At 40.9% G+C, this 18,315-nt stretch overlaps 1 protein-coding gene across 2 annotated transcripts; it reads right to left on the reverse strand.

Annotated features, from left to right (window-relative positions):
- Positions 1-10,244: 10,244 nt before the first annotated feature.
- LOC134034876 (suppressor of cytokine signaling 6) lies at positions 10,245-14,938 on the reverse strand. Of its 2 annotated transcripts, none has more exons than XM_062479555.1 (2): positions 14,767-14,938; positions 10,245-13,698 (listed from the first exon to the last, which is right to left on the reverse strand). In XM_062479555.1, exon 2 carries the CDS (start codon positions 13,673-13,675, stop codon positions 11,966-11,968), a length of 1,710 nt encoding a protein of 569 aa, XP_062335539.1. In that variant the 5' UTR covers positions 13,676-13,698; positions 14,767-14,938; the 3' UTR covers positions 10,245-11,965. The 2 variants fall into 2 exon arrangements, with proteins under 2 accessions (XP_062335539.1, XP_062335538.1); XM_062479554.1 differs by having other exon boundaries at positions 14,539-14,938.
- Between the last annotated feature and the right edge of the window lie 3,377 nt (positions 14,939-18,315).

Consider the following 18,315-nt stretch of genomic DNA (forward strand, 5'->3'; position numbering starts at 1 on the left):
CATCACATAAGACTGTTTGTCCCAAATCTGTTCTAAGTGAAGAACCATTTCCAGTTGTGTTGTGTGTATTCAAAAAATGATTATGTGGTAACTTTTTCTGGACAAGCTTTATGGTGTCTATATAATCAGGTCACTATGTAGTATTTGCAATACCGAGGCCAAGAGCAGGCCTTTTAATATGGCTATTGATTTACTGCATCCTGGCCAGTGATCCTACCCCTCTCATTGGGTATCTGGTTACAGTCGACACCTGGATGAATGACAGCCCTGTTTCGCACTTCATTGTGGTTCCTTCAGAGTCCCTTTTAGGTAAGGACCAGCATACATGGCACATTCTAAAACAAATTACATATATTCAACATCTCATTGTAAAATATCTCATTATCAGAAGGGAATCTTAAACAAGACAATATTTACATTTTAGGCCTAAATGAGAATGTATACTTGATTGACATTTTGTTTGAGGAATAAATTAAGATTTTCGTAATGTTCCACAATACCAAATGTGACAACTGACTGATGCTGACACGTGTTTTTATATTTCTAATTCTGAATAGCAGGGAATATTACGCGGGAGCACTTATACAGAAAAAAGCCACCTACCTGTACAGATGAAAGGATACTTCCAGTTTTCTCTTGAGTGACAAGTATTGGGCAGGCGAGCACAGGCTTTATTATATTTCAAAAGGAGCCCAATCAATTGAGATAATATTCTTACATTTTGTGGTTTTTGTAGCTAATATGCACATTATCTACATTACTGGGAACATTTCCTTTAAAATTATAGAGAGAATTGACAGTAATAGTTCATAATAATCATCTTTTAACACTACTTCTCAAAGTTTAGTGAAGTACAAATACTTGATAGGCTGCTGAAATGTAACTAGAACTAACTGGAACTAGCATAAATGTCACATTTTATTAGTGTCACACTGCAGGGACAAACTAATTCATAGAGACACAAACCCGTAGACTAATTCAATGGTACCCTTTCAATGAAACAACCATTTATTTTTTCTCTCTGTTTCTCTCTGTTTCTCTCTGTTTCTCTCTCTTTCTCTCCTCTCTCTCTCTCTCTCTCTCTCTCTCTCTCTCTCTCTCTCTCTCTCTCTCTCTCTCTCTCTCTCTCTCTCTCTCTCTCTCTCTCTCTCTCTTCTCTTTCTCTCTCCCTCTCTCCTTCTCCATGTCTCTCATCCTATAAATGAACTCAGCTCAGTAAAGACAATAGTATTTTCTATATATATATTCACTTTTATTTTATTCCTATTTAGTTTTAAATACCACCCACGTGTGCTCCAGATCTCTCCTGTTGAGACGCCGACTCCCCAATGCTGAGGCTGACAGTTCTTTAGCTTTATGATTCATAGATCCAAACACTGCACATTGTGCATATTTTGTGTTCTAAAAGCGGGTTTGTAGACAGACAGGCTGACAGAGAGTTTAAGTATCCCAGCTTACCTTGGAAGAGCTGTTGAAATGTTATACGGATGGCAAATCAAATATGTGCTGTTTTGAAATCCCTAGATCTAGCTGTAACAAAATATTGAACACTTATAGAATAGTAATGTTGCTGGTTGGCTCAATCCATTAGAGAGGGGCTGGTCTTGAGGAAACCAAGGTTTATCTAAATGAGTGTGCTCTCTATAGAAGGAGTCGTTAATGTAAGTTATTCCTTGTTCATCCCTATACTGTAACTGTCAAGCAGAGATGATTTACTCTTACAGTCTCAGATTGAGAGAACCACAGGGCTTGTTAGGGAATACGATCATTTTTAATCCAGTTGGGTATGGCTACATTTTGTCCATAGGTCCATGATGATTATTTGAACACGTAAAGGTTTGAACTGATTCTCCCCCTGCTTCTTTAATGCCATGTTTGCACGTCCATCTTGTGTCTTTGTCATCTTTTCCCTGTTGCTCACCAAACCGTTTTCAATGTTTTGAAATATAGTTTTCCATCAGAAAACATTTCCTCTGAACAATATAACAATTCACTTGTATAGCCAGGTTCAGAATCACTTGCTGAACAAGGACATCTAGGGGCATGTCAATGCACTGCAGCAAAGTAAGTTCACTGTGGCAAACATCTACTATACTACAGTAATTGGAAAAGAACATGTCTTTGTCTTAGATTTAGTCACAATCAATGGGTATTTCTAGAGAGCCAAGTGAGGGAAATAATGGTCATAGAATGCTTGGGTTCAGCACATTCACAGTATTTAAGTGAATTTCAATGACCCCCAACAGATTGGATGTACTCAATTCAGAAAAATTTACTTTCCAACATACAGGGGCATTGATTCTGATTTAAAAGATGACTTTGACCTTCAAAACTAAGAATGTTAGTGGAGACCAGTATCTAAAGACAGCACAGGTGATTACATGCCTTTAAAAGTAGAGCCTCCATCAAACTTTTTCAAGAAAATGCCCCAGTGTTTCACATAAAAACTCACAACCACACTCAACTTTGATCAGTTTAGCTCCCTCTCTCTTACATCATTGTGTTGAAGATCTGGCATGTGACTTGTCTCACATCAAACATCTGGATAAATGTTTGTCTGTGCTATTAGAGCACCATAATTCACAAAGACCTCCTACTCCTTGATTTAATTATTAGTTTCTTTTCTTTTTCCTCCTTGTATTTTAAGCTGACGTTAAACCATCCACAGTGTATTTCCAGCTCCTGACAGTTTTAGAAATGAATAAATAAAGCAACACATTCTTTTATCCAAGTGCATCCCTGCAGATCTGTGCTACGACAGCTGTGGATATTTAACCGTTATCCTCAAACGGAATTATTTCAGTTCTGCTTTAGTCTGCTCCCAATCTTCATTACTATTGCATGGCCCACGGTCATTTTTACTCATCAAGACTGTGCTGCATTATTTACTAACTGGAAACAATTGCAGGGTGACTGTAATACACGACTGGAGACACTATCAAGACCACCAACTCTGAATAATAGATATATGTACGTCATTAACAGTACTGTCCCTCATTAGCCATCTTGCATGAATTTAGGGGCCTGCCATTGTGTCAATCCTGGATGCATTTAAGAAGAAGGGAGATGGACATATTTAGGACAACCTGCTCTGCCAGGCTCCCCTGTTCTGGAGATGTTAGGTGAAAGAACAGCGCTCCTAGGCCTCCGAGTTCCCTCGGAGTGGAGAATCTAGACCAGACAGTCTGTGTGACTGAATAGGGGTTGGAGGTTCAAAGAGGCAGAGACAGAGGAGTGACTCAACAGCTGTGTCAATCAGATGGACGTCTACAGAACAAAGTCAACGTTAGCTGACTTAACAGGTATCAGTAGAAGTAGAACTAACTGGAAAGGGAGGAGTCCGGGGTTAGTGGGCAGCTGTTGTCAGAAAACTGGGATTTAGTTCTTTGAGAAATGTAAACTTAGTATTAAGTATAAAGCTATACCAGATTCTGCTTAAGAATTTCCTTACCATGATCATCCTAGAATAACACTGGGTTTTACTGAGTTGTTTATCAATGTAATCAGCTGACCAACTGACCATTAAAATTAATTATATAGATATAAAGCTGGTTAAAGAAATGTACATTCATACAGCAAACTGTGAACCTGTCTCCTAATTCCTTAGCTCTGGTTTCGCCATTAATGCTGGCTACTAGTAGTGTCCCCTCCAGGCCCACTTTCAAGCCTACTACCCACATGTGCTCACTCTAATATCCATCAAGGTTAGAGATGGGTCCACTCCTTAGATCTTCCCCATCAGAGTGAAACTCCGCTGTGTGCAGAAAAAACATACAGAACATATCATCCCAATGATTAGCTAATGACACCATATCTGCAGTGAATTATTTTTGGATCATGTGCCGTAGCCTCGTGTTGAATGACCGTGTTCGTGACATTCCATGAAATAGACAGGATCCTTTTTTCCTTCTTTTTTATTTCTAGGCATCAGTTGAACAATACTGTTCTTGAATCTCAAAACTTTAATTGCACTTGAAAAGGGCAGAAGATCTGGCAGAGCAAGAGGAGGATACAAGAAACAAGAAATCTTGTATCCCAACAGCTCTTAATCAGACGTCTAAACACCATTTAGGACTAAATCATGTTGGGATCAAGCATAAAGTACTGTTTTCCCCCTGCAGACTGTGAGCCTTCCAACATCATGCAGTGCTCTCTAGATGTTTATGAAAGGAACGCCAGTATGCCAAGAATGCCTTTTGGGAAATTGTGACTCACCAACTCCAGCATTGCAGGCATTTTGGGAAGCATTCAAAAAAATATTTAGTTTTGAATAAACGTCTGAACCAGAGCAGAGGGGAGAGTCTGGAAAGGAGGGCCCCTCAGTCTTAAATCAAATTACTTTCTAACAAATCTGATCAGTCAGTTAAGACATAAACACACACTTAGCCATTTAAGTGTTTACATGGAGCCCCAACATATGGTGTCGCTGACAATATAATCAAGGTGTAAAACGGTTGGTTCTTCTGGTGGATAATTGTCAGCAAAACCTGTCAACTGTGAGTTCTGTCGGTTGGAATGCTAACAAGCTAGTCAGAATCTCAGGACCCTAAGGGTTGACAATCACTAGTAAGATGGGGGCTGGTGTTGAGTGGGGTTTGTGTGCATGCTATTGTAAAGAAGGAATAGAATAGATGGCCAGTGTAAAATGTGTGAAATGCAATGATGGCTAATGTAAACATTTGTCAAGTAAAATATCCATATCAAGCTGTTGATTTGATAAAGTGTAATATTCCTTTAGATTGCCTTGTGTTCATTAGCCACATTGGCCTGAGCTGTTGCGCTGGGGAATTTTAAGGCCTGTGTGAAGTAAACAATGACAGTTAGACAGGCTCAATACTTTAAAAGCAAAGAAGCACAATTTAAGGCAGATTAAATTCCTTAATACGCATTCACTTGTACAGTAGATGCATTTGTTACTCTGAAAGAGAATTCATCAAGACAGATGAGGTCAAACATATTGACATTCCTTGATGTTTCCTCTCCTTCCCTGGAGAGACGGAGTGGCGCGATGTGATTTTATTTTCGATTTCATGATTCATGTCCGCGGGTGATGTGAGGCAGACCAATTAGCATATCTCTCAGAGATGTGTGCATATCCAATCAAACCACCCTGAAGCGGTGACTTGCAGAGAGACAGGCAGAGTGGCTTCACTCGGTAGAAGATCGTAATGATGAATACTCATTCTCCTTATGATGCGCCTTTCGTGTCGGGGGCAAATAATAGCACTGGAGTCATTACCAGGCTTCTACTTGCAAATGAATGCACCACAGGCATATACTGGCATCCATATGGCGTGAGCCTAGCTATAAGTAGCAGAGCCCTTTCACAGCCACAGCAGCAACAGACTGGGACGCAGCTTGATTCATGCAGAGCATGTCACTATGATGGCTGTGTAGGAGGTGGGTTCTTCAGGTGCTCCGACTCAATTCAGAGACCCCTTGATCCTCTCATGCCAGAGGTTGGCAGCAGAGAAGAAAAGTAGAATTGCCGCACAGCAGAAAAGCAACGCAGTGTTTCTTGAGCGTGCACAGCGTAACTTGCTACGGTACAGTAGTTTATCTTGGTTGGCTGGGAGGAGCTACACAGAATGAAGCCTGGATACATGTGAAGGTAAGCCGGCTCCGAGGACTGGAGGGATGTTCGCTGGAAGGAGTGCTGTTGGTTAATTGCCATGTGACATCTTGACTGTGGGAGTGGCAATGGCCTCTGGCATGGCAGTAGTTCAAAGTGTGAAGGATGAGGGGGAAATTCAATCACAAAGCAACGGTACTTTGGCTCACTATTAAAAAAAACAGATTGGCGGCAGACATGTCATTAATTATACATTTTTCCATTTTCCAAATTAGAGTGAAATCTTGTGCTGATGCATTTTTGCAAAATATCAAGCTGGCAGTAGAGCAATGCATTTGTAGCCTAATACTCACTGCTACAACCTGCAAAAGAACACAGAAACCATGATTCTACATAACCAACAGTCAAATAAAATGGATGACTGAACATACTATGTGGTAACTGTTGATTCATGTTCCCGAACTAGCAAACACCTGTAGTGTGTAATGTGTCCTGGGAGTTCAAGTTTGTGCTGGAAGCCAGGGAGCAAAACTGAGGAGGCATGCCAGCTATAGTCCCAGAGCAGCTCTGACAGAGACCTAAGGGAGGACACCCCCCTTCAAACACCACACACTAACACCTGTTCTCGTTTCATCTCCCCGTCCTTACCGTGCCACTTGGACCGTCAGTGAAGGGCAGGTAGCAAGGTGCTCCTTGAGGAATGGAAGCAAGGCTTGTGTTCAAAACACTTTCCATCCATTTCCTGATGGCCGCCACCTGTTCTTCCTCCCGCGTGAGGGATGGGAAGGTTGCTAAGGGGAGGAGAAAGCGTTGTCACTGTCACTGGGCGGGGTAGGTGGGTGTGTGTGTGTGTGTGTGTGTGTGGTGTGTGTGTGTGTGTGGTGTGTGTGTGTGTGGTGTGTGTGTGTGTGTGTGTGTGTGTGTGTGTGTGTGGATGAGGATGGCAGAGCAGTGTCTCTTTTACCTGGCTGCCCCAGGGTTCCAGATGTCACTCCTTTTAATGGTGCAATTATGGCTGTTCCTATGACTCCCCTTGGCCTTCATCCTGCCCCTTATGTTAATCACAAATGCCAACACGCTCACACACTCCCTCGATTAAGCACATCCAAACCACACACGTGCACACCATTCTACAAACATACCACCTTGTACTGTGGCCTTGTGCAGGAGTGCGTACTCCTATGCCATGCTAAATATAACCAGACAAATAGTGCTCAAGGCTACTAACTAGCTACATGGAGCAGTGGTTGCATGACTAATGCTCTCCACAACAAACGTGTGCATTTCATTACTGTAATGAAAACACGATCTCTCCACCACTTTCTCTTGTCACGATTTTTTAAGAGGTGGAGACAACAGTGGCCAGATTAAGCTCCAAACTGTTTTATCTGTTTACCTCATTTTCTCCAAAGAGATAGTGCCAGATGGCACCATCGTGTACTGGAAGTTAACAATGTCCACTGCCAGGTACTGTAACAGTCTTTTCACAGAGCAGGTGCTGTAGGTAGATAAATATGCTGTGTACTGAATATTATGGCCACAATTAGGACCACTTTGTTCCAACAGGGTAGTGTCTGGAGGAGCAGCAATTACTTCTAAAATGTATTAATTCCAGATGTATACTTAAGTAAATCAATAAAATAATGACACAATTGAACCAGCTGAACTCACCACTGTGTAGAGTGATCACAGCCCTTGTCAAGTCAAATGAGTCCTTCAACGGAAGGGGAACTTGGTAATTATGGACACAGTCTCTACTCTAACAGGGCTAATTGAAGTTCAGAGATAGCTAATGCATGATAGATGTGGAAGGAGATGGTCTCAGTGGTGTATGGGCCTGCTGGCATGAGATCACAAGCACCAATGGGGCTGAACCTTTCACTCAGAGCTGAGAGACATCTGTTGCCAGCAGGTAACCGCAGCTTTATCATTACAAGCCAGACCCACCAATGCTTTCCTGGCATGTCGATTTAAAAGGTTATATATGTTCACCCACTAATTCAAGCTATCCTCATCATCCTTGTTTGCTAGTGACAAATGGGTGCGCCATGCAGTGCAGCAGATGGCAGGTCTAGATCATCAATCCGGGCACCCAGAAGTTTGATGGATTGGTCCTCTGAAGTCAGCAGTCTTTAACTAAAAATCAAAGAAATTTGCTTTAAAATGAGAACCCCATTGCAAACAGTGATGTGTACTAGGACTATTGAGGAGTAATACTCACACAAAGGACCCACAGTAACGGGTCACGACTCAAGCTCTCCTTTTCTGTTTCGGCTGATCTATAAGCAGTTCTTGTTTTATTAACATTTCGATCAATTGTAGTAAATATGTGGGTAAGTAGATTAACCATGGAGATAAAACTCTCAAGCTGTTCTCTTGATGGTATTTTTGCTAGAAAGGCAACAGGAATAGCAATGCTTGCTGCTGCCAAATTACAGTGTTCCCTCAAAGCAAACTGCTCCTAAATCATAGTTTTAAGGCCTAGCCTCAATCAATATTGTAGGTATTCAGAGCACGAAAAGTGAATGTTCCTGGCGTAGACATGAGCATCTTACAGATACCCCTGAAAAACGGAAATGCTGTTTCATATCATGGCAAGTTGCACTACAGAAGGTTGTACCAGCAGAGCAAATATAAGTTATTCCAAAATCCCAAATAAATATATATTTTTAAAGCTACAGAAAAAAGAAGCCAAAAAGGCTGCGATGAGCCCTTTCATGATGGAGGCATCTCACTATGACATGCGACCACCAGTGTGTGCAATGAATAAATCATCAGGAGCCGAGCGAAGAGTAAACAGTTGTGTATCTTCACCTCAGATGCCTGGAGAGGGCTGTCAGACACCACAGTTAACAAGGCTCACCTCCTCATCATGATGCAGACGGTGTAAAAGGAGATCTGAGGTCCAGGCCTGACACCATTACTCCTTCCTCTCCTCCTCCCAACAATCTTTTCTCCTCTCTCTAACACTAACTAACTCTGGTCTCCTCCATAGACTCTCTTGACAGTGTTATGGAACAACGATGCCGCTCAATTGGACTAACTTGCATGTAGGGAGTTCTCACACATGAAACGGACAACTGTCAAGTTGAGGGTAATGTTGCTGTGTTTGGGATAATTTTTCCTTAAGGTTTGAGCAGATAAAAAAACTGTAAATAGAACTTTCGGAATATAGTGTTTATTTATAATTTATAATCGGCAGATACAAAAACTTCTTGAACTGTATCCAAAATGTGCAATAAATCACTTGATTTTTTCCAAAAGAAAAAAATACAAAAGACAAAAACAATCTACTTTGGAAAATTGACAGTTAACAACAAATGTAAACTGGAGTGATGCATTTTCTACTGAGGATTTCCTAAATAGATACTAATGCTGTTTTTACTGACTGAATCTTTTTCTAACAAATTGCAGATGTATTTTCGCTCTCCCAAGATGATAAGTCATTAGGTCTATATACATCTAAATTGTGACATTCTGTTTTCCCATAGTTAAATACAAGAAAGGCAATCATATCCATTAAGCAGCACAAATGTGTATAACACATTAAATAAACTGGGGTTTGAAATTGTACCAAGATATTTGTGTAAGAAAGGAAAAACTAAAGAAGGGAAATGGTATTTACCACCAAATATATCATTGTAAACAATTACCTTCATTTGCAGAGATGCATAACATAAAACACAAATTGATGGAGCTTGTTAAGTGCTAAACAACCATGGATTCAAAATGTAGCAGTTTAACCAAGCATCAACCTCACACATTGGAGGCAATATGACAATGAATTTGGGAAACAAAAAAAAACAGGCTACTGAAGTATTTGGAAAAATCACAGCAGAAATACTATATTTAGGTATATATCATATTGGTTCCTGTTTTTCAAAATCAAACAACAAATGGCAATTAAAACAGAAACACACTTAATAATTACTAATGTAGTCAAAAGACTGACATTATCAATTCACATTTTAATTCTCTGAAAAAAAGCTTCAATTTGAGTCCACATTCTAGTTCTCTAGTTCCATGATAGTCATGAGTGACATTGCTGTTTTACAGGAGCCTTACCCTTTGTATCCCATAGACATGACACATCAAACCAAGGATTTGAACGCAATACAAACAGTTACACCAACACAGACCACACCTGTGCAATCAGGTGTGGGAGTTGGGACAGTTGGGACCCATTTCAACACTACCATATGGAGGACAGTATTTGTACAGTGCCTTGTGAAGGAATTCACCCCATTTCAAACTATCAACCTTATTTAATTGACACTAATTAGATTGTACTACCAGTCTAATCAAAAAAACATTCTATTAAAAAAGTATCTTTCTAATTTGTTCAAATGGAGTCTGTGAGCAACCAGTCATTCAACAAGAAATCAGCTGTGGCCCAGACCACTCACACCTCTCTTGCGTATAGAATACTTAGTTCACTAAATAACCACAAGTCATCAAGGGAAGTAGGAATCCAGAAGCAAACCATCACACTACTGAGGTTTGTGGAAGGCATGGATCATAATGATCCTGACAAAGTTCTCAGATTTAAAGTTCAGCCAGAAGAAACAAATGCTCTACGGATCTATACCCAGCACCACTCAGCAGGAGAACCTCAGACCCTTGATCACTTGCTGTGATTTAGTCAACTAAATGAAATCAAGGCATGCAAAAAAAAAGTATAAAACACAACTACTTTATTGCACATGTAACCAGGGGTGTGAATACTGAGGCAAATGATGACTGCATTTCATTTTCAATAAATTAGAAAATATTTCAGAATATTGGTTAAACTTTGAATATGGGTTATTGTGTGTAGACATTAGGCTGATATGTGAAACTTTTCAATAGATTGAAAGAGGATAAAGACCGTTGCCAGGCACAATAAGAGAATAAAGTTACTAGTAATGTTTCAATTTTTTAAATACATGATGGCTACCATCACTAATATCATTAATGTAGTGGATGTACATGCCTCCTGTAAACTAATGAATTACAGGCAAAGTAAGACACAATCCAATCATAAACACTGATGTAACCTCTAAACAAGGCCTCTGTCTGGTCCTCCAAATGGCAGATGTTACCAAGATGAAAACAAAAAAGAAAACTTCCACACAATGTTCAGCTCATGATCATCAAAACCAAGAACAAAATCCCTCTACACCCCTACATACAATCTAGATCCTTCATTTCTATACATTTCAAAGAAATAAACTGTTAACAAGTCTTTTAGGTTTTTTTTTAGGTTTTTTTTATACATGCAACACCATTCAAATGTTCCTAACTGTTCCTAACTTGCTGCCTGGACGCTGTGGTATCTGGCACCTTCACATCTCGCTAACTAAGCCTAGACTATATGCACAATCTACCAACATACCAAAGTACTCTGAAATCAATTTCAAAATACTTTCTAGGACACCAATGACAAAAGATGCTCTGACTTGCGTGAAAACATGATTCCCTGTCGAAGTATACATATAAAGCACTTGTGTCACATACTATGTGCTCTTCCCTTTGCTCCAATATACAAACTCATATAGAGAAACTGAGTATGTGGGGTAGTATTGTTCCATCAGGGACAATGACGATAAGCATGATACACTTTTAATCGTAAGGTTATGATTATTTGTTACTTATAGTTGCATTTAAAAGGCCATCATACTGGCACACTAGACTTGCGTGTGCAGCAACATAGAAACCAGCATATTCTAATAGTACCTTTATTACTTGAAACAGACATGGCTACACACTGCTTGTTTACCTACTTGCAAAGTCGACCAAGTTGCTTAAAACTATTTAGATCAACGTTAGGCCTAAAACTTAGTTAGCCTAAGTAGTAACTTACTGGTAAACACCTTCAACCTACTATTTTTTATTTTTTATTATTAGGCCACTTTTAAAATATGTCACAATGAATTTTGAATAGTTGGAAGAACTTCAAAATGAATCATGAATTAAGAAAATTACAATCCCAAATGTAACATTTCTTCACTGCAGCATTTTCAGATGTCTAATGTCATGTGTAGTGAATTTTATACAGAAAGCAAACTATCAATAATCCTCACCGACACAACCTGCCATTCTTCCATCGTCCTTTGCAGTTACTGGGAAGAACTACCCATCTCCAGTACAGTCCTATTTGATGGAAGAATTTACCTTAAATCTGTATAGCCTAGCCTAGCCTTAACCCTTAGCCCTCTAACAGATTCATACATGGGTTCTATGCATTTGTGAAGGGTAGGCTATACACACATACTGGACACTGAAACAGTCATTGCTGGACACAAAGAGCCAATGGAACCAATCATCGCAAAAGTATGGATGTCTGTAAACCTTGTTAAATCTCTTAATTGAACCCAAAAGTGCAAGTTGCTACCATTATCCTATCTCACGTCCTCAGTAGTGCTTCTCCTGCAGGTAATCTTTCATTTTGTTGGGTAAAGGCAGTTTCTGAATTAGGTCTATCCGGGTGTACTGTCTAATCACAAACCGACACAGATACTGCAAAGAGCGCACTTGCATAAACCTCGACACAGGATTGGTCAGTCTGACAGGGTAGGTGGCCGATCCTGGTAAGCGGGATCTGGAGTAGCAGAACGCTCCGCTCTCCGAGTCCTTGATAGAGTGTTCTATCAGGTCCACAATGGACGTGTGGCCCTCAACATCCGGCTGCTCGTAGAAGCTGAACCGGCCGTTCGAGTGTTCTATCCGTGTGTGGAGAGTCTTGACCTGGGACCGGAAGCTTAGGCTGAGGAGATAGCGGTCGTCCGAGCTGTCCCTTACCAGAAAAGAGCCATCGGGCAAGTTGATCAGCTTTTCCTCCGCTTCCCAGCGAGTTATGGGGCCCCAGTACCAGCCCTGTCTGGCCAGCTTCTTCAGCTCCTCAGTCAGGCTCGTCACCACCATGGGGCCGCTGCTTTGCACCGAGTCGTACACCCGGCTGACCCCAGGGGCGGAGTTAGGGTCGAAGTTCAGGTGGCGTCTCATCCTCTCTGCCACCTGACTGTCAGCCGAGCCAAACCCGGAGAAAGTCCTTGGAATTTCGTTGCTAGGCAGCGGAGGTAAGAGAGGGGACAGAGGGGGCGGGGGCTCCACCCTGGAGTTTCGAAGCGTCACTTCAGCGGAACCTAGGAGCAGCCCGTTCACTGACTGCTCCATGAAAATGTCTGGGGGCAGGTTCACCAGGTCGTGGTCTACCTGAACCTGGTCTGTGTGCAGCGAGTCACTGTCTGCCTCTGCCACCACCTCCATGGGAGAGGAGCTATCCAGGCAGAAGGAGTGGGACCCCTCAGGGTACATTCCCTCATCTAAAGGCATTGTATACTGTATGTAGTCCTGGGGTGTGAGGCCTAGGACCACAGGCACGTGTTCGTCAATATTCAGGTGCATGTCGCCGTTCTGCGGCTGCTGCATGGTTTTCAGGGATTCTGCCTGGTCCTGGAAAATCCCCTCCATTTGGAAGTCGTGAAATTCCTTCCTGACCCCATTGAGGTTGGGACTAGGGCTTGGAGAGTGCACCATGGCTTTAACCTTTACCTCCATCTTGATGCAGGCTTCATCCGAATTTACCGGCCTAAGAGGCCATGGCGAAGGGCTGTAATGATGGCTACGGAGAGACGCAGACCTCAGGGGCCGCTGGGCTTTGACGTCATTGAAGCTGATGGGAACCGAGGAGGAGGAAAAGGTATCGTCGTCGTCTGCTGAGCCCATGGCCGACGAGCCGCCCTTGACCTTGGCCTTCTGCTTAGCCGACAGCCTCCTCTTCAGAGAGCCCATCAGGCTCTCACTCTTAGAGCGGCCCTTGGGACCCGTCTTGTCCTCGTCAACACCTAGGTCGCAGCCCGAGAGGTCTTTGGTATAGCAGCCCCCAAACAAAGAGTCCTCTTTCGAGAAATCAGGGGCCAGCGAAGGCTGCTGTAGCATGACAAAGTCACCCTCCTCTTTGCCCTTGTTGATGTTGAGGGACTTGCGGATGGTCTTAAGGCTGATTTTCTTCATTCTGAATGGTCCGCCGAGGTGGGGGCATGGGATGTGATGACACTCCTGGTCTCCTGATGAAGGTGCTATCCACAATGTCCTCCCATCAGGCTCCACACAGCTGGTCATGCATACACGTTTGCTGGCATCCCCTGTGAGGAGACAACAGCATAAAACAGACCACTGTTAAATGTAATGTCAATGCTTATAGTAACCATCACAATTTATCATAATTTTGTGTTTGTTAATAGTGTTTTATCAATATTACAACTGTAGTAATCATGTTTAGATACTGCAGTAGTAAATTTGCCAACTATGAAATGATACCTTTTCAGTATAACCCAGTTAAAGCTACAAATTAACTGTTGTTGCTAGCTTGCTTCTATTTTTTACAGCTGTCAACCATCTAGCAGAGCTTTTTCTGAACCATCGTGAACGGAGCTATCATTATCAATGATACATATTTTAACATGCAATACATATGACCGTTACCAATTATACATTTAACAATGACTTCTTCTCGCCAGTTAAAATGTGCCAGACATAATGCTAGTAAGTAGCTAACTAGCTAACTGCATGCCTTGCTACTACTCTACTGTTTGATCAAGCAAGCTAATATTAGGCCTTGCTTCTGGGTAAACGACAAATGCAAAAGCAGCTAACTTTTTAGGCTACTCATGATGAGGTCAACTTGATATATGGACACGTAACGCAGTGTTAAGCTTTGTGGGCCTGTTGAGCTTTTGACGATGATTAAAAACTAGCTAGCAAGACAACGGCGTAGCAAATCACTAGACTAGCTGTCAGGCTAAACGAACAATGCTACTACTGGCAATGCTAGTATCTGACTAGAGGTACTGATTTGCTACTTGCCACAAAGCTAGCTAGGTATAAGCAAACTATCCAGCTAGCTGTGTCGAGATGGCTAGCTAGCTGTGTCGAGATGGCTAGATAACCCCGTGTTTGGAAAGCTAGCTAGGCTAGCTACTTACTCTTAGTTGAACATCTGCATGTCTGGTTTTCCGAAAATTGATTTGAATTTTCCAATAAAACAAGACGACAACAACCAGGACTGACTGATTAGCTAGCTAGCATCTAGCTTTACAGCTAGCTAGCTAGCAAGCTTAGCCTATTTGCTAGCTAGCTAGCTTTAGCTGTCAAAAACATCTCTTGGAGGATCACTTTGCTGTGTTTTATTCTGGAGATTAAAAGCAGCCAACCATTCAAAGAGTGTTCTGATGTCTGGTCTACATGTTAGCTTCTTCTCGTTTCCTTTAGTGACAGAAGCAAGACTGTTCTTTCTTGTAATATAGCTACTTCCAGTCGAAACCCTTCCTTTCTTTGTTGCCTGTTGAATTGTGGGAGAACAGGCTTCTGAGAACACAGCGAATCACACGCTGAGGTCGTATCGCACCCCCAAAAAATAGTTGTGAATACCTAACACTGACAATGATTTACTTACTGAAATACATTTTTATTGAGCAAATAATATAATTTTACGTATCTGTGTCTATTAACACAGTCAGTATTTGATCAATTTGTCTCGCACGCACACACGCACGGAGAGAGATACATTCTGTTAAACTGTATTTGATCACATGATGCATCCAGCATTCAGGCAAGGAATCAGGATTGATGGACATTTTTGATTAATGCAATATTTTACAGTGAAAATGCATATGAGACAATCTCAGACAATGTACTCTGCCACTTTTAAAAGTGTCATTAATATTAAAAAGCCGGTTAGGCTCAGAAATGGAAATGCATGTAAATAAAATATTAATTATGTTTAGTACAGAAGGATGGGGAAAATACATTTAACAGGCAAATGTTATTTTTGGACTGCACAAAATCAAACAGTCAACTCTGACAACACTGTTTTTTTAGCACAAACATGCCCCTGCAATCCTCACACAATAGCAACACTTCTGTAGACAGCAAAGACCCTGCTTGTTGCACCATTGCACAAGGAGTTTCAGAACATAAAATGTATATATGTACACATGTTGAAGGCTGTTTTCCCCTGGTTCTGTTTCACCCAGGACTGAACTGTTTAAAGTACCTTGACCTGGACCCGGATCCTTCATTGCAAAGCATGGTTCTTTCTCACAGAAAGGTTGACACATTATACAAAGAGATAATTATGCTAGATAACTATTTAGAAAAATATATTTTTTGGTATACAGTTCTATAAACTAAATATCTTAATTACATCATAAAATGTGACGAGGGCTGATATTTATTGACTTAATGTTCGCATTTAAATATACTACATACATAGCAGATCTGTACATGAAGCAGATCTGCAGTATACAGTAAGGATATCAATGCAATGAAAAATTGTAATTTGTAATGTCTTAGAGCTATCCTGATTCAAGAACCAAAATCATGATTCCATTCATCTTACAAACCACTCATATGATTTTCCTGAAGGACTGAAAGGCAAAACAATAAAATAAAAAAAAAAGTCAGATCTGTATTCCAAATACATATCATCCTGGCTGTCCAAATGTGTTTTCCAGTAACTTTGTATCCCAGAAATTAGCAAAGAACGTGAACTCTGAAATGAGCCATTGGTGGCCTAATTAGTGTCAGTATTGTTTTAAAGTGTGTAATTGTGTTTACTGCTGCCAGGCTAATTTGGGCCATACACTGTACATTATATTGTTTTTTCCACACTGTTAAACTGTCAAGTGTATAGCAACCATGGAAAGCCTGCTTAGGGCTGCAATGTGACAAGCAATGCAAAATCTCTAATTACCAGTCCCTATTAGGGTTGATCAGGCTGCCTTCACTTGATGTGTGGGCAGAGAGGAAGGAAGTAACACGAAGTTCTTAGAAAGTACCAAAGACACTGGCAAGCAAGGGTGCAATGTTTATGCTTACCAAATTGGACCTGACAAACAAACTTTAGTGCGAGGGATATTTGCTCTCTCTGTTAGTTGGAGTAAAAATTATATCTGAGAAAGGTTGAGGTAATTATTATTACATTATATACAACATCAACATTGTTATATGTCATTGCGATTACAGAGCAAAGAAAAAAAGAGTATTGGTGTTGGCATATATATGAATTACTATATCAATGGTTAACATGTTAAATGTTTTGAAAGATACTGTTCAGTTCCAGTTCTTCTGTCAACAAGAGAATGAAAAAATCTAAATTTCAGAATATCAATTCGGAAACTTTCAAGTCAAGATGGGACCAGGCAACCAGTGGACCTATATTTTAATGAGATACTCACACACGTGGGAGGAATTCTTTTATTTGTCTTTATAATTTCATGTGAAAGCAATATCTGCCATAAATTATTTGTTCAACATGTCCACAGCATCCTTCAGCATGACTGCTCTGCCGAGGGGGTTTGTCAAGGGTCCCAAGGTGCCCACCCTCATATCCTCAACACTGGCAGTGGAGCGTAACACGGTGCGCAGCAGGCATGTCAAGCAGTGACAGAGCCGGTGGGACCACTTGTGTTTTTGTCCTAGCAATGAATGTACAATAACAGGGAGAGGTTTTCCTCTCAACGTAGAGGGGACATTTATAGAATGGATGATGTTTACCTCTTTTACTTCACGGTCTGACACTCCCCTTTTTCTGTTTAAAGGAGCAGGTTTGGCCATATTTAAGATTCAGAGGGCAGTCCAGTCCTTTAAGTCACCCTGCAATCCGCAGGGAAGAGATTGTAAGAGGTCTTGGAGGATTGTGCATTAATTACACTTACAACAGCTGTATCCTCGCAGAATTTAATGAGTCAGCTATAGTGGAACCTGAGCTGAATGTTAATGTATTTTCAGTGAATAAAGGCAGTTAAATATTTCTAATTTTTCCACAAGCTTGTACTAAACAGTAGCACAGTGCTCGACTCAGGTTCAATATCACCCAGACATGACTGCATGTTCTTATTATGAATTCAAGCACTAACTTATCAAAAAATATTCAAAATCAGTACATTTTCTTTTCGAGTATATATGACCAATTTTTCAGTTACCACTACACTGGGCATGTGACACTGTTACACTGTTAGGAACTGTTAGGAGCTGATGTACTAAGAACAAATGTGCCTCTATCTATTTTGCCCACATGTATTTATTTACTTAATAAATGTATTTGTGGTTGTAAAACAGCCCCAGGTAGGAAAAGCCACGGAGCTACCAGGATATCAACACAAGTATGCTATACCTTGGGGGCCATAACACTGTAGTCATTTCAATGTAAGTCATTAAATGGTACTTGTCACCTAGCAACATACCTACACTGTATCTGGCTGAATTCCTTTCACATACCATGGGTGAATATTTACCCTTTCTCCACACTGATCCTACGTATGTGATAACATTTCAAAAAGCTGAAGCATGATGCTTCTAGACCACATTAGGGTCAGAATCTGGCTTCAAAGGTTCCAAACATGGATTTCTTTCTTCTACTTTTGAAATGTTGCCTTATGTTAAAAAGCAGATCCAGAGAAGAACATCCACCTGCCCTATTAGAAACTTAACTGGTTTGCAGTCATGTATAAATATTCAGAAATGTGTTCATAGGGAATGAATCTGAAAACACTGTGAATTACAAAAAAACACGATTACAATTTAGTTGGACTGGAGGCTTTTCACAATGGCCCTCTTCTCATGTATCTGAATAGAAGTCTTGTTTCTGACAAGAATAACACAGCTAAAAGCAGACTGGTGGCAAAAAAAGAGAGACTGCACGCTTTGAAACATTTGAACCTACTCAATAGTCATGGGTTACTCTCTCACACAGTATTTTT

The sequence above is a fragment of the Osmerus eperlanus genome, chromosome 15 (genome assembly GCF_963692335.1).
Source record: "Osmerus eperlanus chromosome 15, fOsmEpe2.1, whole genome shotgun sequence".
Taxonomy (NCBI): Eukaryota; Metazoa; Chordata; class Actinopteri; order Osmeriformes; family Osmeridae; genus Osmerus; species Osmerus eperlanus.